This window comes from Chiloscyllium plagiosum, unplaced genomic scaffold (assembly GCF_037043375.1).
Source record: "Chiloscyllium plagiosum isolate Xiang-an unplaced genomic scaffold, Cpla_swu_hap1 HiC_scaffold_38, whole genome shotgun sequence".
Lineage (NCBI taxonomy): Eukaryota > Metazoa > Chordata > Chondrichthyes > Orectolobiformes > Hemiscylliidae > Chiloscyllium > Chiloscyllium plagiosum.
This window is the reverse complement of record NW_028270176.1, coordinates 35,024,543-35,049,407: the sequence shown is the minus strand read 5'-3', so window position 1 is coordinate 35,049,407 and position 24,865 is coordinate 35,024,543. Positions and strand designations below refer to the sequence as shown.

General features: G+C 53.8%; 1 protein-coding gene across 1 annotated transcript in view; it reads left to right on the top strand.

The window, feature by feature from the left end:
- The first annotated feature begins 5,111 nt into the window (after window positions 1-5,111).
- Window positions 5,112-24,865, top strand: part of LOC148139428 (rho GTPase-activating protein 32-like) — a 110,647-nt gene continuing 90,893 nt past the window's right edge. The window contains exons 1-2 of the mRNA XM_087980950.1: window positions 5,112-5,212; window positions 20,778-20,878. Coding sequence (XP_087837076.1) covers window positions 20,807-20,878 — 72 coding nt within the window. The 5' untranslated portion in view covers window positions 5,112-5,212; window positions 20,778-20,806. The remainder of the gene's footprint in view (window positions 5,213-20,777; window positions 20,879-24,865) is intronic.

Here is a 24,865-nt window from a genome sequence, read left to right as displayed (position 1 = left end):
GATGGGGGGCGTGAGGGGTGTGTTGGGAGTGAGGGAGGAGTGGATCAGGGCATCCCTGAGAGAATGGTCTCTGAGGAAGGCTGACAGGGGAAGGGGGCTAATGGAGTGTTGGTCCAGGGGATAGGAGTATGAGTTGGGAAGTTTACTGTCCAAGGTGCTGGTGAGACCACATCTGGAGTACTGTGACCAGTTTTTATCCCGATATTATTTATCTGAAGGTAGTGTGGAGAATTTCACAATGATGGAGGATTTGCCTTATGAGAAGCTGATGGCCCAGTGCTATTGTTGCCATACTATTAATCCAGAAACTCAGCTATTATCTTGGGGCCCACTGCAATACCCACCAGAGCAGATGATGGAATTTGAAATCAGCAAACAAAATCTGGAATTGAGAATCTACGGGTGACCATTAAACCATTGTCAATTGTCAGATAAACCCATCTGGTTCACGAATGTCCTCCAGGGAAGGACACCTCACCTGGTCTGGCCTACGAATCAGTCCAGACCCACAGCAATGGGATTGACTCTCAACAATCCTCTGAAATAGTCTATCAAGCCACTCAACGGTATCAATTACAACAAAGTCTCAACAAAAGGGGAGGAACGGCATGGTGTGGGCGGCATGGTGGCACAGTGGTTAGCACTGCTGCCTCACAGCGCCAGAGACCCGGGTTCAATTCCCACCTCAGGCAACTGTCTGTGTGGAGTTTGCACATTCTCCCCGTGTCTGCGTGCGTTTCCTCCGGGTGCTCCGGTTTCCTCCCACAATCCAAAAATATGCAGGTTAGGTGAATTGGCCATGCTAAATTGCCCGTAGTGTTAGGTGAAGGGGTAAATGTAGGAGAATGGGTCTGGGTGGTATATGCTCCGGCGGGTCGGTGTGGACTTGTTGGGCCGAAGGGCCTGTTTCCACACTGTAAATAATCTAATCTAATCTAATCTAATCGAAACAGGGATGATGTGCGAGTGTAAGGGAATATTCCCCATTGGCCCTGGATGGGGACAGCTCCAACAACACTCGAGAAGCTCTACACCATCCAGGGACAAAGCAGCCCCCACACCCACAAACATCCCCTCACTCCCTCCCTCTCCCCCCCAAGATGCTCAGTAACAGCAGTGTGTACCATCCCCTCCCTCCCCCCCACCGACGCTCAGTAACAGCAGTGTGTACCATCCCCTCCCTCCCCCCCACCGACACTCAGTAACAGCAGTGTGTACCATCCCCTCCGTCCCCACACCGACGCTCAGTAACAGCAGTGTGTACCATCCCCTCCCTCCCCCACCGACCCTCAGTAACAGCAGTGTGTACCATCCCCTCCCTCCCCCCCCACCGACCCTCAGTAACAGCAGTGTGTACCATCCCCTCCCTCCCTCCCACCGACCCTCAGTAACAGCAGTGTGTACCATCCCCTCCCTCCCCCCATCGACGTTCAGTAACAGCAGTGTGTACCATCCCCTCCCCCCCACCGACGCTCAGTCACAGCAGTGTGTACGATTCCCTCCCTCCCCCCCACCGACCCTCAGTAACAGCAGTGTGTACCATCCCCTCCCTCCCCCCACCAACCCTCAGTAACAGAAGTGTGTACCATCCCCTCCCCCCCCACCGACCCTCAGTAACAGCAGTGTGTACCATCCCCTCCCTCCCCCCAACGACCCTCAGTAACAGCAGTGTGTACCAGCTACAAGATGTGCTGCAGAAACTCACCAAAGACCCTCAGGCAGCACCTTCCAAACCCACGGCCACTTCCATCTAGAAGGACAAGGGGCAGCAGGTACATGGGAACACCCCCCCCCCCCCTGCAAGTTCCCCTCCGAGCCCCTCCCCATCCCGACTTGGAAATCTATCGGCCGTTCCTTCCTGGGTCAGAATCCTGGGATTCCCTCCCTCAGGGACATTGTGGGTCTCCCCTACAGCACATGGACTGCAGTGGGTCAAGAAGGCAGCTCAGCCCCCCACCTTCTCAAGGGGGGCAACTAGGGACGGGCCATATAAACGGGTCCTGCCAATGACCCCCACATCTCATAGGTAAATGAAATACTTTTCCTCCCCTCATCCAGTCTCTTCCCACTGACATTTGTGGCCCCTGCAGGGTGTTACCCAAGTTCCACAGTTTTCTGGCCCCAGCCATCTCCTCCCTAACAAATGACAATCCTTCTACATATCCATCTCCCATCAGGATGGTCTCCACCTCTTCCTTAAAAAGGTGCCTGAACAGTTCCCCATTCCATCTGCCATGACCAGGGCCTCCACGCCCTCCGTTTCTTCCTCTCCCGACGTCCCCAACAGTACCCTTCCACCGACACTCTCATTCGTTTGGCCGAACTGGTCCTCACCTTCAACAATTTCTCCTTCAATCCTCCCACTTCCTCCAGACCAAGTGGGTAGCCATGGGCACACGTACGGGCCCCAGCTATGCCTGTCTCTTTGTTGGCTACGTAGAGCAGTTGATCTTCCGTAATTACACCGGCACCACTCCCCACCTCTTCCTCCGCTACATTGATGACTGCATTGGCGCCACCTCGTGCTCCCGCGAGGAGGTTGAGCAATTCACCAAGACATTCCACCCTGACCTTAAATTTACCTGGACCATCTCTGACACCTCCCTCCCCTTCCTGGACCTCTCCATCTCCATCAGTGACGACCGACTTGACACTGACATTTTTTACAAACCCACCGACTCCCACAGCTACCTGGATTACACCTCTTCCCACCCTACCTCTTGCAAAAATGGGATCCCGTATTCCCAATTCCTCCGCCTTCGCTGTATCTGCTCCCAGGAGGACCAGTTCCACCGCAGAACACACCAGATGGCCTCCTTCTTTAGAGACCGCAATTTCCCTTCCCACGTGGTTAAAGATGCCCTCCAACGCATCTCGTCTACGTCCCGCACCTCCGCCCTCAGACCCCACCCCTCCAACCGTAACAAGTACAGAACGCCCCTGGTGCTCACCTTCCACCCTACAAACCTCCGCATAAACCAAATCATCCGCCGACATTTCCGCCACCTCCAAACAGACCCCACCACCAGGGATATATTTCCCTCCCCACCCCTTTCCGCCTTCCGCAAAGACCGTTCCCTCCGTGACTACCTGGTCAGGTCCACGCCCCCCTACGACCCACCCTCCCATCCTGGCACTTTCCCCTGCCACCGCAGGAACTGTAAAACCTGTGCCCACACCTCCTCCCTCACCTCCATCCAAGGCCCTAAAGGAGCCTTCCAAATCCATTTACCTGCACATCCACTAATATCATTAATTGTATCCGTTGCTCCCGATGCGGTCTCCTCTACATTGGGGAGACTGGGCGCCTCCTAGCAGAGCGCTTTAGGGAACATCTCCGAGATACCCGCACCAATCAACCACACCGCCCTGTGGCCCAACATTTCAACTCCCCCTCCCACTCTGCCGAGGACATGGACCGCTCCCTCACCACCAGACGCCTGGAGGAAGAACGCCTCATCTTCTGCCTCGGAACACTTCAACCCCAGGGCATCAATGTGGACTTCAACAGTTTCCTCATTTCCCCTTCCCCCACCTCATCCTAGTTTCAAATTTCCAGTCCCCTTGACTTGTCCGGACTTGTCCGACCTGCCTAGTTCCTTTTCCACCTATCCTCTCCGCCCAGATCTATCACCTTCATCTCCTCCCCCATTCACCTATTGTACTCTATGCTACTCTCTCCCCACCCCCACCCTCCTCTAGCTTATCTCTCCACGCTCCAGGCTCACTGCCTTTATTCCTGATGAAGGGCTTTTGCCCGAAACATTGATTTTGCTGAAGCTCCTCGGATGCTGCCTGAACTGCTGTGCTCTTCCAGCACCACTGATCCAGAATCTGGTTCCCCATTTAACCCCACCCTCCTTCACCTGGCTGAGCTCATTGTTAGAGCAATTCCCCTGTAACAAAGCCCAACTCAATGGTGTGGCTATGGGACCCATTTGTGCTATTGCCTGTGGGGCATATGGAACATTCTTTGTTCCAGCCCTACTCACGCCTCCCTGGACAACTCTGTAGTTTTTTTCTAATACATGGATTAAAACATCCTGCTGTCATCCACACAGCCTCTCAACTCTCAACCAATCATAAATTTTGATTCCAGGTTCCGTCCTTCCCCCATGTTCCCGTCTGACTCTTCCTTGACTTCTCTTGGGAGAGGCTGACCACCATTATCCACTACAAAACCATCGACAGTGGGTAGACAGTGTAGAGGCAGCTTCACTCTGTATCCAACCCCACAGGCGAAAGTGAGGACTTCAGATGCTGAAGATCAGAGTTGAGAGTGTGGCGCTATTAATGCACAGCAGGTCGGGCAGCCTCCAAGGAGCAGGAGAATAAATGTTTCAGGCAGACCCCCTTCATCAGGAATGAGACCTATCCCTGTCCTGGGAGTGTTTGATGGGGGGCAGTGGAGAGGGAGCTTTACTCTGTATCTATCCCCGTGCTGTCCCTGTCCCTGGGAGTGTTTGATGGGGGGGACAGTGTAGAGGGAGCTTTACTCTGTATCTGACCCCATGCTGTCCCTGTTCCTGGGAGTGTTTGATGGGGGGGGACAGTGTAGAGGGAGCTTTACTCTGTGTCTAACCCCGTGCAGTCCATATCCTGGGAGTATTTGATGGGGGATAGTGTAGAGGGAGCTTTACTCTGTATCTAACCCTGTGCTGTCCCTGTCCCTGGGAGTGTTTGATGGGGGGACAGTGTAGAGGAAGCTTTACTCTGTATCTAACCCCGTGCTGTCCCTGTTGGCATGATACCAACTGTCCAGCCAGCTGAGCTACACCATGATATCCCACAGTATTAGTGTCTGACACTGAAATCTACAATGACCTGGGGTACAGTTGATATGCAGCAGCCTTCAGTGGCTGTGACCTGTCACAGCAGCAGACCCAGGGTTGTGGGCATTGGAAATGTCCCAGTGTATCAACTGGACAAGAAATGTCCCTTCAACGTCTGCAGCGTATCCCAGTGCCTGCTGTGGGAGGATGCAGGCTGACATTCAAATTGTTCCACTTTTTAGTTGCTAAGCTGGTTTGCTGTGGTTCCTCAAACTGTGCTTCCTAACTAGGGCGCCTGCACCAATTGCTGCTGCTCAGCATCGAGAGGAAGACTGTGTGGTTTCACGTCACTGAAAAAAAAAACTCAGTTACTGCTTGGAACGAAAGAGACAGATCTGTGAGCAGGATGTCTGTAACCAAAGGAGTGATGGAGATCTAAGGTTAGAGAATTACATTGGCTTCAGCTCTGTGATGGGGGGGTTTGTGTGTGTGAGAGAGAGAGCGTGTGTGAGAGTATGTGTGTGTGTGAGAGAGTGTGTGTGTCTGTGTGACTATGTGTGTGAGAGACCGTGTGTGCGTGTTTGTGAGTATGTGTCTGTGTGTGTGAGAGAGTGTGTGTGTGTTTGTGAGTGTGTGTAAGAGAGAGAGAGAGTGAGTGTGTGTGTGAGGGAGAGTGTGTGTGTGTCTGTGTGTTTGTGAGTGTGTGTAAGAGAGAGAGAGTGAGTGCGTATGTGAGGGAGAGTGTGTGTGTCTGTCTGTGTGTTTGTTTGTGTGAGAGTGTGTGTGCTTGTGAGTATGTGTGTAAGAGAGAGAAAGTGAGTCAGTGTGTGAGGGAGAGTGTGTGTGTGTGTCTGTCTGTGTGTATGTGAGAGAGTGTGTGTGTGAGACAGAGAGAGTACTGGAGATTATAATCGATGGAGTTTGACCAATTCTGGAAGTGACAAGTGTATCTCAGCATCACCAACTGCATGTTTAATTTTATTTCCCTGTGAAATGTACTGAATGAGGTGGCTGGCAAGCTGTGTAATATAACAATGACTCTCAGACTTTCCCAATTCGATGTACATCTCCTCCACACCACCCAACCCCTTCCCACCTGACAGCACTGACACATTGCTCGAGAAACAGTAACTGGTCAGAGTAATCTCACCCAACTCAGTGTTCCTCCTTGTCTCAGAGATGGAGCGCTGCCAGTTCTGCAGGGTCTTTCACCAGCTCACAGGGTGCCGAGCCACTCAGGAACTTTACAACAATTGCTGCCACAGAGCCCTGTTGTAATCGAAGGAAACGCTGCAGCCAGTAGATGCAGAGAACAGTCCCACAAACAGCGAGTTGAGATTGACCCAGATTATCTCTTTATCAGTTTGCTGGCTGAGTGATAAACATTTAACCCAGGAATTCCGGCAGAACATAACACTGATCATCTTCAGAAAGGTGGGCACTCCCTCAGCACTGACCCTCCGACAGTGCCCACCCCCTCAGCACTGACCCTCCGACAGTGCCCACTCCCTCAGCACTGACCCTCCGACAGTGCAGCACTCCCTCAGCACTGACCCTCCGACAGTGCCCACTCCCTCAGCACTGACCCTCCGACAGTGCCCACTCCCTCAGCACTGACCCTCCGACAGTGCCCACTCCCTCAGCACTGACCCTCTGACAGTGCCCACTCCCTCAGCACTGACCCTCCGAGAGTGCGGCACTCCCTCAGCACTGACCCTCCGAGAGTGCGGCACTCCCTCAGCACTGACCCTCCGACAGTGCCCACTCCCTCAGCACTGACCCTCCGACAGTGCCCACTCCCTCAGCACTGACCCTCCGACAGTGCGGCACTCCCTCAGCACTGACCCTCCGACAGTGCCCACTCCCTCAGCACTGACCCTCCGTCAGTGCCCACTCCCTCAGCACTGACCCTCCGACAGTGCGGCACTCCCTCAGCACTGACCCTCTGACAGTGCCCACTCCCTCAGCACTGACCCTCCGATGGTGCGCAACCCTCCGAATGCCTGGTTTGTCTTAACTTAAATGAACCTGTCACGAGTGGTCATCGTTGACGTGAATGAAAATGTTGTCAGGGAGCTTGATAACCCTGTAGATAATTGCCCAGCAGGAGAACGAATGAAGATTGGCAGTGAGCTGTCTCTTTGGCAACCTCAAGCCAATAATCAGCCAACCAATCAGTATCCCCTTATGATGGTCTTTCAATTGATGGTGTTGTTTTTGGAGTTGTTGTCTTTTACAAACGTTTAATGAATTGTGAGTGGCTGTGGCTGAGATATTCTCACTGAGATGGCACTCCAGGGCACCCAGCTATGTTCAAAAACCCCACCATGGCGTCCAGTGGTATTTGAATTCTTTACGAATGTGTTTGTATCTCTTGCTGATTGATGTCTGGAGCAACTTTACATCCTGACTCCAGCTGACGACTCAGCCCAGTACTCTGAGTAGATCCTGGCCTGGTTCAAAGGGTCAGTGTCTCTCTCAAAGTCAGAAGCTTCGGTTTCTGAGTGTCTGCTGTCAGACGGTGGTCTCTGTTGTTCTGAGGGAGCAGGAAACCACGCACAGCAGGAAGTGATGCTCCTTTTAATAGCCCAGCCACAGGGTCGGAGATCAGCCTCCAACCATCATGAGCTATCAGAGACTGTCATTGCACTCACAACGAGCACTGCCAGAGGGTCAGTACTGAGGGAGCGCCGCACTGTCGGAGGGTCAGTGCTGAGGGAGCGCCGCACTGTCGGAGGGTCAGTGCTGAGGGAGTGCCGCACTGTCGGAGGGTCAGTGCTGAGGGAGCGCCGCACTGTCGGAGGGTCAGTGCTGAGGGAGCGCCGCACTGTCGGAGGGTCAGTGCTGAGGGAGTGCGTACTGTCGGAGGGTCAGTGCTGAGGGAATGCCGCACTGTCAGAGGGTCAGTGCTGAGGGAGTGCGTACTGTCGGAGGGTCAGTGCTGAGGGAGTGCCGCACTGTCGGAGGGTCAGTGCTGAGGGAGCGCCGCACTGTCGGAGGGTCAGTGCTGAGGGAGTGCGTACTGTCGGAGGGTCAGTGCTGAGGGAATGCCGCACTGTCGGAGGGTCAGTGCTGAGGGAGTGCGTACTGTCGGAGGGTCAGTGCTGAGGGAGTGCCGCACTGTCGGAGGGTCAGTGCTGAGGGAGTGGGCACTGTCGGAGGGTCAGTGCTGAGGGAGTGTTGCACTGTTGGAGAGTCAGTGCTGAGGGAGTGCCGCACTGTCGGAGAGTCAGTGCTGAGGGAGTGGGCACTGTCGGAGGGTCAGTGCTGAGGGAGTGTTGCACTGTTGGAGAGTCAGTGCTGAGGGAGTGGGCACTGTCGGAGGGTCAGTGCTGAGGGAGTGGGCACTGTCGGAGGGTCAGTGCTGAGGGAGTGGGCACTGTCGGAGGGTCAGTGCTGAGGGAGTGTTGCACTGTTGGAGAGTCAGTGCTGAGGGAGTGGGCACTGTCGGAGGGTGAACACTATTTTGTTTATTTAATGCTCATCCTTAATTGGTCAGAGAGCAATTAAGAGCCAGGTATATCAGTATGGGGTTGGAGTTTTGTCTTATTGTGGGGCTGGTGGTATTTGCCGATATCCTGAGATATAGGCCATTGGTAAACCAGATAGACTTTCCCTCTCCCCTGGTTACTGTTAGACCAGCCTTGTATTCCCGTTTTCAGTGAAAAAAAATTTCATCTTTTGCTGCGGTTGGGTTTGAACCTGTGACCCGTGAGCACCTGTCACAATAGCACTGTGTCCTCACCTCGCAGTACTGGGCTGAGTGGCCTAGTCAAGCTCAGAGGAGGGAGCGGGCCATACTTGGGCGTGGAATGATTTCACTTCCACGGGATTCGATGCCCTATCACGTACCCACCCCCGACAGATTTCCCGGTTCCTGTTTCCAAGTCTCGGTTTCACAGTGATGCTCCATCACTGAGTCCTCTGCTCAGTTCCTGCTCACCGAACGTCTCACCGAGAGTCCGCCAACTCCATCAGGCTACCAGTGCTGGCTGACCCGCAGCTTGGATAACGTGCCGAATACAAGATGGCCGTCATTCTCCACCCCCTGACTCCATGGTGTCAGCTGGCCCCTGTGGACATCTCTGCGGAGCGTCAGAGTCAAGATTAGAGTTGTGCTGGAAACGCACAGCAGGTCAGGCAGCATCCAAGGAGCAGGAAAATTGACATTTCACTATTGTCCCATAGTGATTAGGAGTTACCCTCACCGGTCTGGGTCTGGAGTCACATGTAGGCCCAGACCAGGTCAGGGTAGCAGATGTCCATCCCTGAATGGAGATGAGATTTTATAATAATGGTTATCTTTAAGGTCATGTATTCATGCCTGTTGTAATCACTGGACCCATATAATATTCCAGGGATCCAGGTACGAATCCTGCAGTGGCAAATATGGAATTTGAATTCAGGAAAAATCTGTAATTGAAGATCTCCTGATGACTACGAATCCATTGTCAGTTATTGGAAAAACGTAGCTGCTTCACTCGGTCCTGGGCAATGTTGCTGAACAAAGAGACCTTGGAGTGCAGGGTCATAGCTCCTTGAAAGTGGAGTCGCAGGTAGATAGGATAGTGAAGGCGGCGTTTGGTATGTTTTCCTTTATTGGGCCAATGGGCTGAGACGTGGCAGATGGAGTTTAATTCAGATAAATGCAAAGTGCTGCATTTTGGGAAAGCAAATGTTAGCAGGACTTATACACTTAATGGTAAGGTCCTGGGGAGTGTTGCTGAACAAAGAGACCTTGGAGTGCAGGTTCATAGCTCCTTGAAAGTGGAGTCGCAGGTAGATAGGATAGTGAAGAAGGCGTTTGGTATGCTTTCCTGTTATGGTCAGAGTATTGAGTACAGGAGTTGGGAGGTCATGTTGCGGCTGTACAGGACATTGGTTAGGCCACTGTTGGAATATTGCGTGCAATTCTGGTCTCCTTCCTATCGGAAAGATGTTGTGAAACTTGAAAGGGTTCAGAAAAGATTTACAAGGATGTTTCCAGGGTTGGAGGATCTGAGCTACAGGGAGAGGCTGAACAGGCTGGGGCTGTTTTCCCTGGAGCATCGGAGGCTGAGGGGTGACCTTATAGAGGTTTACAAAATTATGAGGGGCATGGATAGGGTAAATAGACAAAGTCTTTTTCCTGGGGTGGGGGAGTCCAGAACTAGAGGGGCATAGGTTTAGGGTGAGAGGGGAAAGATATAAAAGAGACCTAAGGGGTAACTTTTTCACCCAGAGGGTGGTACGTGTATGGAATGAGCTGCCAGAGGATGTGGTGGAGGCTGGTACAATTGCAACATTTAAAAGGCATCTGGATGGGTATATGAATAGGAAGGGTTTGGAGGGATATGGGCCACAGGCTGGCAAATGGGACTTTATTAGTTTAGGATATCTGGTTGGCATGGACGGGTTGGGCTGGAGGGTCAGTTTCCGTGCTCTACTGCTCTATGACTCTAACGTCCTTAAGGGAAGGCCTTCTGCCATTGTCACCTAGTCTGGCCTACATGTGACTCCAGACCCATAGCACTGTGGTCGACTCTTAACTGCCCTCTGGGCAATAAATCCTCACCTAGTGACACACAAATCCCAATTGAATAATTACAAATAAAAGTCAAGTTTCAGCATCTGTCTGGGACAGATTCAAACCTTTATTCTCAGGATGTTGGGAATTCGGAATTACCAGCCCAGTGACATTACGACCAGACCACAATCTTCCCAGACTGGGATTGGTGGAGTGCCACTAACAGCAGTGTTGGGATAGGGATTATTTACAAAGGATCCAGGTACAGAGCCAGAGAGTTGGCTGTAGCTGATGATGCAAACCTGGACAGAGAGGAATAATATGGACAGGAGCCAGCGAGGGTGACTGACAGGTTAAGTGCACTGGAGTACAGATGGAGCGCAGTAATGGGGAACAGGAGCCCATTCCCTCGAGTGATCAACATAGGAAAATGCGGGAACCTCAGAAACATTGGTTTCAGAGACGTGTGTGTCCAGACACAAGGAATACAGGATGTTCACACACACACCTACAGCCAGCAATTAGGAAGGCATGTGACATACAGAGGAACCTCAATAATCCAGCATTCATTTCTCCGAATATCAGATTATCCAGTAAAGCCTAAGGTCCTGATGCTGAGCAAACCTATGTTATCTGGCATTCGATTAACCAAACAAAATACCCCCGTCCATGTCCTCTGGATAATCAAGGTTCCTCTGTCTTCATCTTCAATGCAAAGACAATTGGGATATGTTGTGGTTCTGTTCGCCGAGCTGGGAATTTGTGTTGCAGATATTTCGTCCCCTATCTAGGTGACATCCTCAGTGCTTGGGAGCCTCCTGTGAAGCACTTCTGTGATCTTTCATCCGGCATTTATAGTGATTTGTACCTGCCACGTCCGCTGCAGTGGTCGGTATATTGGGTCCAGGTCGATGTGCTTATTGACTGAATCTGTGGATGAGTGCCATGCCTCTAGGAATTCCCTGGCTGATCTCTGTTTGGCTTGTCCTATAATAGTAGTGTTGTCCCAGTCAAATTCATGTTGCTTGTCATCTGCGTGTGTGGCTACTAAGGATAGCTGGTTGTGTCGTTTCGTGGCTAGTTGGTGCTTATGGATGCGGATCGTTAGCTGTCTTCCTGTTTGTCCTATATAGTGTTTTGTGCAGTCCTTGCAGGGGATTTTGTACACTACATTGGTTTTGCTCATGCTGGGGATCGGGTCCTTTGTTCTGGTGAGTTGTTGTCTGAGAGTGGCTGTTGGTTTGTGTGCTGTTATAAGTCCTATGAGACAACGCAGATGACAGGCAACATGAGTTCGACTGGGACAACACTCTATTCCTAGAGGCATGGCACTCATCCATAGATTCTAACAAACACATCGACCTGGTCCCAATATACCGACCACTGCAACGGACAGCTGGAACTGACAACAGGAAGCGGCAGATACAAATCACTATAAATGCCGGAGGAAAGATCACAGAAGCGCTTCACAGGAGGCTCCCAAGCACTGAGGATGTCACCTAGACAGGGGACGGAATGTCTGCAACACAAATTCCCAGCTCGGCGAACAGAACCACAACAACGAGCACCCGAGCTACAAATCTTCTCCCAAACATGGAGCTAATGGGATAGTGTAGAGTTGGAGTGAACAGGGAAGGGGTTTGGGTCGAATGGGACGGTGCAGAGCAGGAGTGAACGGGAATGGGTTTGGGTCCATTGGGATGGTGTAGAGCGGGAGTGGATGAGAAGGGGTTTGGGTCCATTGGGACGGTGTAGAGTGGGAGGGAATGGGAAGGGGTTTGGGTCCATTGGGACGGTGTAGAGCGGGAGGGAATGGGAAGGGGTTTGGGTCCATTGGGACGGTGTAGAGCGGGAGTGAATGGGAAGGGGTTTGGGTCCATTGGGACGGTGTAGAGTGGGAGTGAATGGGAAGGGGTTTGGGTCCATTGGGACAGTGTAGAGCTGGAGTGAACAGGGAAGGGGTTTGGGTCCATTGGGATGGTGTAGAGCGGGAGTGAACGGGAAGGGGTTTGGGTCCATTGGGACAGTGTAGAGCTGGAGTGAACAGGGAAGGGGTTTGGGTCCATTGGGACAGTGTAGAGCTGGAGTGAACAGGGAAGGGGTTTGGGTCCATTGGGATGGTGTAGAGCAGGAGTAAACAGGAAGGGGTTTGGGTCCATCGGGACAGTGTAGAGTGAGAGTGCATGGGAAGGGGTTTGGGTCCTTTGGGATGGTGTAGAGTGGGAGTGAATGGGAAGGGGTTTGTGTCATTGGGACGGTGTAGAGCGGGAGGGAACGGGAAGGGCTTTGGGCCCATTGGGACAGTGTAGAGCGGGTGTGAACAGGAATGGGTTTGGGTCCATTGGGATGATATAGTGTGGGAGAGAACGGGAAGGGGTTTGGTTCCATTGGGACGGTGTAGAGTGGGAGTGAACGGGAAGGGGTTTGGGTCCATTGGGACGGTGTAGAGTGGGAGTGAACGGGAAGGGGTTTGGGTCCATTGGGACGGTGTAGAGTGGGAGTGAACGGAAATGGGTTTGGGTCCATTGGGACGGTGTATGGTGGGAGTGAACGGGAAGCGGTTTGGGTCCATTTGGACGGTGTAGAGTGGGAGTGAATGGGAAGAGATTTGGGTCCATTGGGATGGTTTAGGGTTGGAGTGAACGGGAAGGGGTTTGGGCCCATTGGGGCAGTGTAGAGTGCGAGTGAACGGGAAGGAGTTTGGGCCCATTGGGGCAGTGTAGAGTGGGAGTGAACGGGAATGGGTTTGGGTCCATTGGGACGGTGTAGAGTCGGAGTAAATGGGAAGGGGTTTGGCTCCATTGGAATGGTGTTGAGCGGGAGTGAATGGGAAGGGGTTTGGGTCCATTGGGACGGTGTAGAGTCGGAGTGAACGGGAAGGGGTTTGGGTCCATTGGAATGGTGTCGAGCAGGAGTGAATGAAGGGGTTTGGGTCCATTGGGATGGTGTAGAGCGGGAGTGAACAGGAATTGTTTGGGTCCATCAGGACGATGTAGAGCGGGAGTGAACGGGAAGGGATATGGGTCCATTGGGACGGTGTAGAGTGGGAGTGAATGGGAAGGGGTTTGGGTCCATTGGGACGGTGTAGAGTGAGAGTGAATGGGAAGGGGTTTGGGTCCATTGGGACGGTGTAGGGTGGGAGTGAATGGGAAAGGGTTTGGGTCTATTGGGACGGTGTAAAGTGGGAGGGAATAGGAAGGGGTTTGGGTCCATTGGGACAGTGTAGAGCGGGAGTGAATGGGAAGGGGTTTGGGTCCATTGGGACAGTGTAGAGTGGGAGTGAATGGGAAGGGGTTTGGGTCCATTGGGACGGTGTAGAGTGGGAGTGAATGGGAAGGGGTTTGGGTCCATTGGGACAGTGTAGAGCGGGAGGGAATGGGAAGGGGTTTGGGTCCATTGGGACGGTGTAGGGCGGGAGTGAATGGGAAGGGGTTTGGGTCCATTGGGACAGTGTAGAGCGGGAGTGAATGGGAAGGGGTTTGGGTCCATTGGGATGGTTTAGAGCGGGAGTGAATGGGAAGGGGTTTGGGTCCATTGGGACAGTGTAGAGCGGGAGTGAATGGGAAGGGGTTTGGGTCCTTTGGGACAGTGTAGAGTGGGAGGAAATGGGAAGGGGTTTGGGTCCATTGGGACGGTGTAGGGCGGGAGTGAATGGGAAGGGGTTTGGGTCCATTGGGACAGTGTAGAGCGGGAGGGAATGGGAAGGGGTTTGGGTCCATTGGGACGGTGTAGAGCGGGATAGAATGGGAAGGGGTTTGGGTCCATTGGGACAGTGTAGAGTGGGAGTGAATGGGAAGGGGTTTGGGTCCTTTGGGACAGTGTAAAGCAGGAGGGAATGGGAAGGGTTTGGGTCCATTGGGACAGTGTAGAGCGGGAGTGAATGGGAAGGGGTTTGGGTCCTTTGGGACAGTGTAAAGCAGGAGGGAATGGGAAGGGTTTGGGTCCATTGGGACAGTGTAGAGTGGGAGGGAATGGGAAGGGGTTTGGGTCCTTTGGGACAGTGTAAAGCAGGAGGGAATGGGAAGGGTTTGGGTCCATTGGGACAGTGTAGAGCGGGAGGGAATGGGAAGGGCTTTGGGTCCTTTGGGACAGTGTAAAGCAGGAGGGAATGGGAAGGGTTTGGGTCCATTGGGACAGTGTAGAGTGGGAGGGAATGGGAAGGGGTTTGGGTCCTTTTGGACAGTGTAAAGCAGGAGGGAATGGGAAGGGTTTGGGTCCATTGGGACAGTGTAGAGCGGGAGTGAATGGGAAGGGCTTTGGGTCCATTGGGACAGTGTAGAGCGGGAGGGAATGGGAAGGGGTTTGGGTCCATTGGGACGGTGTAGAGTGGGAGGGAATGGGAAGGGGTTTGGGTCCATTGGGACAGTGTAGAGCGGGAGTGAATGGGAAGGGGTTTGGGTCCATTGGGACGGTGTAGAGTGGGAGTGAATGGGAAGGGGTTTGGGTCCTTTGGGACAGTGTAAAGCAGGAGGGAATGGGAAGGGTTTGGGTCCATTGGGACAGTGTAGAGCGGGAGTGAATGGGAAGGGGTTTGGGTCCTTTGGGACAGTGTAAAGCAGGAGGGAATGGGAAGGGTTTGGGTCCATTGGGACAGTGTAGAGTGGGAGGGAATGGGAAGGGGTTTGGGTCCTTTGGGACAGTGTAAAGCAGGAGGGAATGGGAAGGGTTTGGGTCCATTGGGACAGTGTAGAGCGGGAGGGAATGGGAAGGGCTTTGGGTCCTTTGGGACAGTGTAAAGCAGGAGGGAATGGGAAGGGTTTGGGTCCATTGGGACAGTGTAGAGTGGGAGGGAATGGGAAGGGGTTTGGGTCCTTTTGGACAGTGTAAAGCAGGAGGGAATGGGAAGGGTTTGGGTCCATTGGGACAGTGTAGAGCGGGAGTGAATGGGAAGGGCTTTGGGTCCATTGGGGCAGTGTAGAGCGGGAGGGAATGGGAAGGGGTTTGGGTCCATTGGGACGGTGTAGAGTGGGAGGGAATGGGAAGGGGTTTGGGTCCATTGGGACAGTGTAGAGCGGGAGTGAATGGGAAGGGGTTTGGGTCCATTGGGACGGTGTAGAGCGGGAGTGAATGGGAATGGGTTTGGGTTCATCCGGACGATGTAGAGTGGGAGGGAATGGGAAGGGGTTTGGGTCCATTGGGACAGTGGAGAGTGGGAGGGATGGGAATGGGTTTGGGTTCATCCGGACGATGTAGAGTGGGAGGGAATGGGAAGGGTTTTGTTCCGGGGTGAGTGCCCATAATTTGAATGTTTTTATGTGTGTTATGGTTGTGTTTTCCTTGTGCCCGATTGAGGAAGCAGCTGACATTTTTATTAGACAAATGGAAACTCTGGAAGGAGGAAGTGGAGATTCAGCTGGGTACGGTGGGATTTGGAGAAAGTTATTAACCTTCCCAAATGAGTCGTATTATTCACACAATAGCTCAGTCACCCTTGGTCAGTAATGAACGAGTGCCACCCACTGTCAGAGGGTCAGTGCTGAGGGAGTGGGCACTGTCGGAGGGTCAGTGCTGAGGGAGTGTTGCACTGTCGGAGGGTCAGTGCTGAGGGAGTGGGCACTGTCGGAGGGTCAGTGCTGAGGGAGTGCCGCACTGTCAGAGGGTCATTGCTGAGGGAGTGTTGCACTGTCGGAGGGTCAGTGATGACAGAGTGCCATATTGTCGGAGGGTCAGTGTTGAGGGAGTGCCATACTGTCGGAGGGTCAGTGCTGAGGGAGTGCCCCACTGTCAGAGGGTCAGTGTTGAGGGAGTGCCGCACTGTCGGAGGGTCAGTGTTGAGGGAGCGCCGCATTGTTGGAGGGTCAGTGCTGAGGGAGTGCCGCACTGTCGGAGGGTCGGTGCTGAGGGAGTGCCGCACTGTCGGAGGGTCAGTGTTGAGGGAGTGCCGCATTGTCGGAGGGTCAGTGTTGAGGGAGTGCCGCATTGTCGGAGGGTCAGTGCTGAGGGAGTGCCGCACTGTTGGAAGGTCAGTACTGAGGGAGTGCCGCACTGTCGGAGGGTCAGTGCTGAGGGAGCACCGCATTATCGGAGGGTCAGTGCTGAGGGAGTGGGCACTGTCGGAGGGTCAGTGCTGAGGGAGTGGGCACTGTGCTGAGGGAGTGGGCACTGTCGGAGGGTCAGTGCTGAGGGAGTGGGCACTGTCGCAGGGTCAGTGCTGAGAGAGCGTCGCACTGTCGGAGGGTCAGTGCTGAGAGAGTGGGCACTGTCGGAGGGTCAGTGCTGAGGGAGTGGGCACTGTTGGACGGTCAGTGCTGAGGGAGTGGGCACTGTCGGAGGGTCAGTGCTGAGGGAGTGCCACACTGTCGGAGGGTCAGTGCTGAGGGAGTGGGCACTGTCAAAGGGTCAGTGCTGAGGGAGTGGGCACTGTCGGAGGGTCAGTGCTGAGGCAGTGCCGCACTGTCGGAGGGTCAGTGCTGAGGGGGTGGGCACTGTCAGAGGGTCAGTGCTGAGGGAGTGCCGCACTGTCGGAGGGTGAGGGCTGTTTTTCGGGAGTGTGCTGCTCGTGACTGTGTTATTGTTTGGAGTGTGGTGTTTGTCTGAAGGAGGAAGTTCTGAATAATTTCTTTCTGTCCTGATGTATGAACAACTCCGAAAAGGGGAAGTAAGGCCGTGTGGTAAACTGGCTTCCTTGTTTTGGCCAAGAGTTTAACTCATCCTGGTCTCAATCCTGTGTTGTACTCTCCTGGGTGAGTCTGTCTGTTGTGTTTGGATGATGGTAATGCACTTGTTGGGGTTTATACAGATTTCCCCAATGCCTTGGAGTCAGTGGGTGACTGAGAGAGAAGGGAAACGCACATCAGATCCAGTTGGGTCCAAACTTGGCTTCATTTTAGGAGACAGAGGGTGGTGGTGGGAGGCTGTTTGTCTGACTGGAGCCCAGTGTGCCTGTGTCCCCTTCTTGTTTCTGATCTGTAGAAATGGTGCAGAGGAGAATATCGGGTGGGGAGATGATCAGGGAGTTTGTGGATGACTCAGTGTTTTACCGAGTGGTTGACAGCGATGAGGAAGGTGTTCGGTTACAGCTCCATTCCATAGTCTAATAACAGCAGGGAAGAAGCTGTCATTGAACTGGTTGGTCCATGTGTTTAAACTTTTGTATCTTTTGCCCGAAAGGGAGAGTTTGGAAAAGCGTATAGCCAGGGCAGGAGGGGTCTCTGATGATGTTCGTAGCTTTTCCACAGCACTGAGCCCAGTAGATGGAGTCCATTGATGGAAGGTTGGTTCCCGTGATGGTCTGGGACGTAGACACCACCTTCTCGAGTTCCTCACCGTCCCTGGGCAGAGCAGTTGCCGTGATGCATCTGGGTTGAATGTTTTTGATAACGCATCTGTGAAAACGCAGACTCTTTATGGACGTGCCGAAATTCCTTGACGTCGTGAGGAAGGAGAGACGTAGCGGTGCTTTCTTGATCAGTGTCGACGTGCGAAGGTCGAATTGTTGGTGACAGTCTCTCCCAGGGACGCGATGCTCTCCACCCTCTCCACATCAGCTGCGTTAATGCAGACAGCATAGTCCCTCCTCCTTGCTTCCTGAAGTCAGTGACCAGCTCCTTGGTCTTGCTGAGGGTGAGGGAGAGACCGGTATCTTGACACCACGCCACCTCTATCTCCCTCCTGTATACTGCCTCATCATTGTCGGAGAGCCGGCCTGTAATGGTGGTTTCATCACCAAGCGTGTGTGAAATTGGGCCTCCCCCGGTTGTGAGTGTATAGGGAGTCGGGTAGGGGACTGAGTACTTGCAGGGCACCAGTGTTGAGGATTCTCGTGGGGGAGGTATGTTGATTAAGGCTCGATGGGCTTAAGGGTCTCTCCTTTACTGTATGAGTCTTCACTTTGTAACCTGCTCTGTGTACCTGGCCACCGAGACGAGAGATCAGAGCACAAGATTATGAGACATTTCCTGTCTACAACAGTGAACAGGGCGCCTTGTTAATTCACTGTGGGTAATAAAGAATTCTCATGCTGTTTTAAATAGCCCCTGACCTGGGTCCCAGTCGCCAGCACAATCAGGACACCTGAATACATTACCAGTCAGAACGGGTAGGAGTCCATACTCCCCTTCCTACTGCTCCATCAGACTAGGCCTTAAAACACACACTTTACAACATAACCATCCCTCCCCATCTCTCCCCCTCCCCCCGTCTCACTCCTCTTCTCTATCCCTCCCCCTGTTTCCCTCCCCATCTCTCTCCCTCCCCTCCTCTCTCCCTCTCCTGTCTCACTCCCCATCTCTCTCCCTCCCCCCTGTCTCACTCCTCTTCTCTATCCCTCCCCCTGTTTCCCTCCCCTTCTCTCTCCCTCCCCATCTCTCTCCCTCCCCTGTCTCACTCCCCATCTCTCTCCCTCCCATCCTCTCGCCCTCCCCTTCTCTCCCTCCCCTTGTCTCCCTCCCCATCTCTCTCCCTCCCATCCTCTCGCCCTCCCCTTCTCTCCCTCCCCCTGTCTCCCTCCCTATCTCTCTCCCTCCCCTCCAGAATCCTGACGTGCTTTCCGATGTTAGTGATGGCGCACATTGCCCCAGCCTGGTACCCTGCCTCGATTCCCTGCAAACTGCCTCCTGGTAAGACAGCTCCCCAGTGGGCATCATCTCCCTGGCTCGACTCACATCCCTGAACATCTGGATCATGAGGATACCAAGGGCTCCTGCCTGAAACGTCGATTCTCCTGCTCCTCAGATGCTGCCTGACCTGCTGTGCTTTTCCAGCACCACTCGATTTGACTCTGATCTCCAGCATCTGCAGTCCTCACTCTCTCCTACTTACTGAGCAGAGTTCCTCCTTCAACGCTGTGATCCCACCCAGACTAACCTCGAAACCGCGAGACTGAGGGCTCTGGGCTGTCCTCTGAAACTCAGCTTCCTGAGCCACAGACTGCAGTCAGTGAGGATAGACCACAGTACCTCCTCCATGATCATCCTCCACGCCAGCAGCTTGTAAGGCTGTGTACTCAGTCCTCTACACTACCCCCTGTACACTCATGACCCGTGGGGCCAAGTTCCATCTCCAGTTCACTGACCAAACCCACGGACAGATCTCAAACAATGGTGAGGCCAAATTCAGGGAAGAGATAGAGGGCTCGGCGGTGTGGGCTGAAGATAATAATCTCTCCCTCAATGTCAGCAAAATGGAACGAATCCTCATTGGCTTCAGGAAGAGGAGTTGGGGGGGGGGGGGAGGGGGGGCGGAGTCCCACTGTCTACAACAACGCAGCTGAACTGGCAAAGGTGCAGAACGTCAGGGTCCTGGGAGCAATGACAACCAACAGTCTGTCCTGGTCCATTCACATTGACCCGACAGTGCAAAAAGCACCACAATGCCCCTTCGTCCTCAGGAGGCTAGAGCAATTCAGCACGTCCAGAAGAACCCTCACCAACTCCAACTGATATAGAACAGGAACCATCCAGCCTGGAGCGTCACGGCTTGGTCCAGCAACTGCTCTGCCCTCCTCTCTCTCTCTCTCTCTCTCCGCCGTCTTTCCCTTCCCTCGCTCCCCTCCCACTCTCAACCCTCCCCCTGATGTGAGAGAGGGGAGGGAGAGAGAGAGAGGGAAGGGGACCTTCGGAAAGTCAGGAACACAGCGCAGCCCGTCACACAAACCATCCTTACATCCACAGACTCTGTCTACTCTCCCCACTGCCTGGGGATCATTCAGGATCCCTCCTACCCCGGTTCCAATCTCTTCCGTCAGGCAGACGATACAGAAGTGTAAACACACCTACCGACAGGTTCAAGACCAGCTCCTTCTCCTTCCGAAAGGACCTCTCAAATTTGACATTTAATGTTGGTCCCTGCAGCTGGAGCATGGGGTTCCCCGCTCTGACCCCTCACCCGATGACCCTTGTATGCTACGGTCTGTCTGCACTGCAGGCAAAACAGGACTTTTCACTGTCCTCAGTGACACACTGACTCAGTATGAAATCAGATCAGATCCTCAGCCCATCCCTCCTGTGGCTTGCTGTGGGTCAGCCTCCGCCCCCTCTGCAGTGGGACGGGGGCCCTTTACCTCAGCGCTGCCTGGTCCTCTGGCACTCACTCCCTCCGCACGGTGCCCCTGACTGACCTGTGCTGCTTCGGGTGGACTTACATTGCTGTAGCGCCGCCTCAAGACTTCTTGAACCTTCACTGGCAACCGGGCAGTCCTTTCGAAGGGCAGTCTGTCTTATCCCAGGTGGTGAAAACGGCAGCCAATCTGTGCCCAGCAAGCTCCCACCAACAGCAACGTGACATTGACCCCAATCGTGTGTTGCCTCCGCGGTGTCGAGTGAGGGGTAAATACTGGCCTCAGGACCCCAGGGAGAATACGATCCCCTCCCCCGCCATCCACCAAGCGGTGGCTGAGGATCTGACCGATACAGCCATCCCGGCGCCGGGTTATAGACTCAGCCGAGGGAGGTGTGGAGGGGCATGTCGGGGATTGAGGGATGGAGGGGTGCGCGTGTCAGGGGGTGGACAGAGAAGCCTCCCTCAGGACTCCGACACTAATGGTTTCTCTTCTCTGACAGTTCCTGCCAGGGCCCGTCCGTGAGGGAGGATGGAAAACGCATCTGTGTGGAGGAGGTCCCTCATGGACATCTTCAGTAAGGAGGAGGCTGCACTCTCTGTGGTAGGTACAGGCCTCATCATTGGAGAGGAGGGAGCTTTACTCTGTATCTAACCCCGTGCTGTCCCTGTCCCTGAGAGTGTTTGATGGGGGACAGTGTAGAGGGAGCTTTACGCTGTATCTAACCCCGTGCTGTCCCTGTCCCTGGGAGTGTTTGATGGGGGACAGTGTAGAGAGAGCTTTACTCTGTATCTAACCCCATGCTGTCCCTGTCCCTGGGAATGTTTGATGGGGAACAGTGTAGAGGGAGCTTTACTCTGTATCTAACCCCGTGCTGTCCCTGTCCCTGGGAGTGTTTGATGGAGGGACAGTGTAGAGGGAGCTTTGCTCTGTATCTAACCCCGTGCTGTCCCTGTCCCTGGGTGTGTTTGATGGGGGACAGTGTAGAGGGAGCTTTACTCTGTATCTAACCCCGTGCTGTCCCTGTCCCTGGGAGTGTTTGATGGGGGACAGTGTAGAGGGAGCTTTACTCTGTATCTAACCCCGTGCTGTCCCTGTCCCTGGGAGTGTTTGATGGGGGACAGTGTAGAGGGAGCTTTACTCTGTATCTAACCCCATGCTGTCCCTGTCCCTGGGAGTGTTTGATGGGGGACAGTGTAGAGGGAGCTTTACTCTGTATCTAACCCCGTGCTGTCCCTGTCCCTGGGAGTGTTTGATGGGGGACAGTGTAGAGGGAGCTTTACTCTGTATGTAACCCCGTGCTGTCCCTGTCCCTGGGAGTGTTTGATGGGGGACAGTGTAGAGGGAGCTTTACTCTGTGTCTAACCCCATGCTGTCCCTGTCCTAGGAGTGTTTGATGGGGACAGTGTAGAGGGAGCTTTACTCTGTATCTAACCCCGTGCTGTCCCTGTCCTAGGAGTGTTCAAAGGGATCGGGTATAAAACTCAGGGGGGCACTTGCTAAACTGATACAAGGCACGAGTCAGGCCACAGCTGGAAGACTGTGAACAGGTTCGGGGCCCCGTATCCAAGCAGAGATAGAGCAGGCTCACTCGGCTGGTCCCGGGGACGGAGGGACTGCCTCATGAGGGAGAGGTTGAGTTGGTCGGGGCCTGTAACTCGTTGGAGTTGAGATGAATGAGAGGCGACCTTATTGAAATGTACGGGATTCTCGGGGGGGGATGGATGGCGGTGGGGGGGGGGAGATGTGGAGAGGTGGGTCCCCCCCCTTTGTGAGGGAGAGTCTAGGACCCAGAGGGGCACCATCTCGGAGTAAAGGGGTCACCCCATTGAAGACAGAGACCGGGAGGAGTTTCTTCCCTCTCCGACAGGAGGGAGTCTGTGGGATTCTTTCCTGCAGAGGGCTGGGGTATTGAGTAAATTCGAGGCTGAGAGAGAGGGATTTTTAATCAGGAAGGAGGGGAATCGAGGATATAAAGGAGAGAAGGCAGGAAGGTGGAGATGAGCACGCTCAGGACAGCCACAATCTCAGTTACCAGCAGGCACACCAGATGGGCTCAATGGCCAACTGTTCCTATGTCTTATGGATGATATGGTGCAATGGGATCTGGGAGTCCCAGTCCATGGATCCCAAACATTCCACACACAGGGAGTGCGAGGGATTGGGAAGGGGATGGAGGGTCAGCCTTTATTGAGAGAGAGCAGTGGGGGGGGAATGGGGTATAAAAGTGGGCAAGTCTTCCCCCGATGGTCTGGGAGGTGTGGGGAGAGAGAGCTCCCAGAGCACTGTGTCCAGTTCCAAACCCCTTCCTTATGGAGGGACAGACCCGGCGCCAGGTCAGTTCAGAGAAACGTCTTTCGGCTGGTTCCTGATGGAGGGGGGAGTGTGGGGTCTGATCGAGGGAAGCTGGTACAGGATTGGGGAGAGGGGGGAGCAGGGGAGAGAGGGCCCTGGATCTCTCTGCGTTTCAGCAAATGACAGGACGATTCGACTGGAACGGGTCAGAACGTGGGGGCGGGAATGGAGAGAGTGTTACCCCCTTGTGGGGCAATGGGACAGTGGGCTCAGGTGAAGTGCAATGAGTGTGTGAGTGTCTGTGTATGTGAGTTTGTGTGTGGGTGTGGGTGTGTCTGGGTGTGTGTCTGTGTGTGGGTGTCTGTGTGTGTGGGTGTGTCTGTGTGTGTGTCTGTGTGTGAGTCTGTGTGTGTGTGTCAGTGTATGTGGGTACCTGTGTGTGTGTGTGTGTGGGTGTGTCTGTGTGTGTGTCTGTGTGTGTGGGTGTCTGTGAGTGTGAGTGTGTGTGTTTGGGTGTCTGTGTGTGTGTGCGTGTGTGTGTGTCGGTGTGTGTGTGAGTGTGTGTGTGTTTGTGTGAGTGTCTGTGTGTGTCAGTGTCTGTGTGTGTGTATGTGTGAGTGTCTGTGTGTGTGTGACTGTGTGTGTCTGTGTGTGTCTGTGTGAGGGGGAGTGTGTGAGTGAGTGTGTGTGAGGGGCAGTGTGTCTGTGTGTGTGAGTGTGTGTGATAGAATGTGTGAGGGTGAAAGTGAGTGTGAGTGAGTAAGTGTGTTTGAGAGAGAATAAATGAATGGTTGCGTGTGTGAGAGAGACAATGTGTTAAGGGAAGTGTTTGAGGGAGAGAGTGTGAGGGTGTATGTGTGAGGGAGGGAGAGTGTGTATGCAAGTGAGCATGTGTGTGAATGTGTGAGACAGAGAGTGTGGGGGAGTGTGAGAGAGTGTGTGTGTAAGGGGAAGTGTGTTTGGTGGAGTGTGTGAAGGTGTGGGAGTGTCTCACTGTGAGAGAGAGATTATGAGTGTGAAGGGGGATTGTGAGTGAGTGCAGAGTGTGTGAATGTGAGGGGGAGTGTCAATGAGTGGAGAGTGTGAGTGTGAGGGAATGTGTGAGTGTGAGGGGGAGTGTGAGGGAGTGCGTGAGTGTGAGGGGGAGTGTGAGGGAGTGTGTGAGTGTGAGTGTAAGGGGGTGTGTGTCTGTGTGTGGGTGTCTGTGTGTGTGGGTGTGTCTGTGTGTGAGTCTGTGTGTGTGTGTCAGTGTATGTGGGTATCTGTGTGTGTGTGTGTGGGTGTGTCTGTGTGTGTGTATGTGTGTGAGGGAGTGTGTGAGTGTGAGGGGGAGTGTGTGGGTGAGTGTGTGTGAGGGGCAGTGTGAGGGAGTGTGAGTGTGAGGGGGAGTGTGTGAGTGTGTGTGATGGGCAGTGTGAGGGAGTGTATGTGTGTGAGGGAGTGTGTGAGTGAGTGTGTGTGAGAGGCATTGTGAGGGAGTGTATGCATGTAAGGGAGTGTGTGAGTGTGAGGGGGGAGTGTGTGAGTGAGTGTGTGTGAGGGGGAGTGTGAGGGAGTGTAGCGTGTGAGAGAGTGTATGAGTGTGAGGGAGTGTGTGAGTGAGTGTGATGGGGGTGTGTGAGTGTGAGGGAGTGTATGAGTGTGAGGGAGTGTGTGAGTGAGTGTGATGGGGGTGTGTGAGTGTGAGGGAGTGTGAGTGTGAGGGGGAGTGTGTGAGTGAGTGTGTGTGAGGGGGAGTGTGAGGGAGTGTAGCGTGTGAGGGAGTGTATGAGTGTGAGGGAGTGTGTGAGTGAGTGTGATGGGGGTGTGTGAGTGTGAGGGGGAGTGTGTGAGGGAGTGTGTGAGTGTGAGGGGGAGTGTGTGAGTGAGTGTGTGTGAGGGGGAGTGTGAGGGAGTGTAGCGTGTGAGGGAGTGTATGAGTGTGAGGGAGTGTGTGAGTGAGTGTGATGGGGGTGTGTGAGTGTGAGGGAGTGTATGAGTGTGAGGGAGTGTGTGAGTGAGTGTGATAGGGGTGTGTGAGTGTGAGGGAGTGTATGAGTGTGAGGGAGTGTGTGAGTGAGTGTGATGGGGGTGTGTGAGTGTGAGGGAGTGTATGAGTGTGAGGGAGTGTATGAGTGTGAGGGAGTGTGTGAGTGAGTGTGATGGGCAGTGTGAGGGAGTGTATGTGTGTGAGGGAGTGTGTGAGTGAGTGTGTGTGAGGGGCATTGTGAGGGAGTGTATGCATGTAAGGGAGTGTGTGAGTGTGAGGGGGGAGTGTGTGAGTGAGTGTGTGTGAGGGGGAGTGTGAGGGAGTGT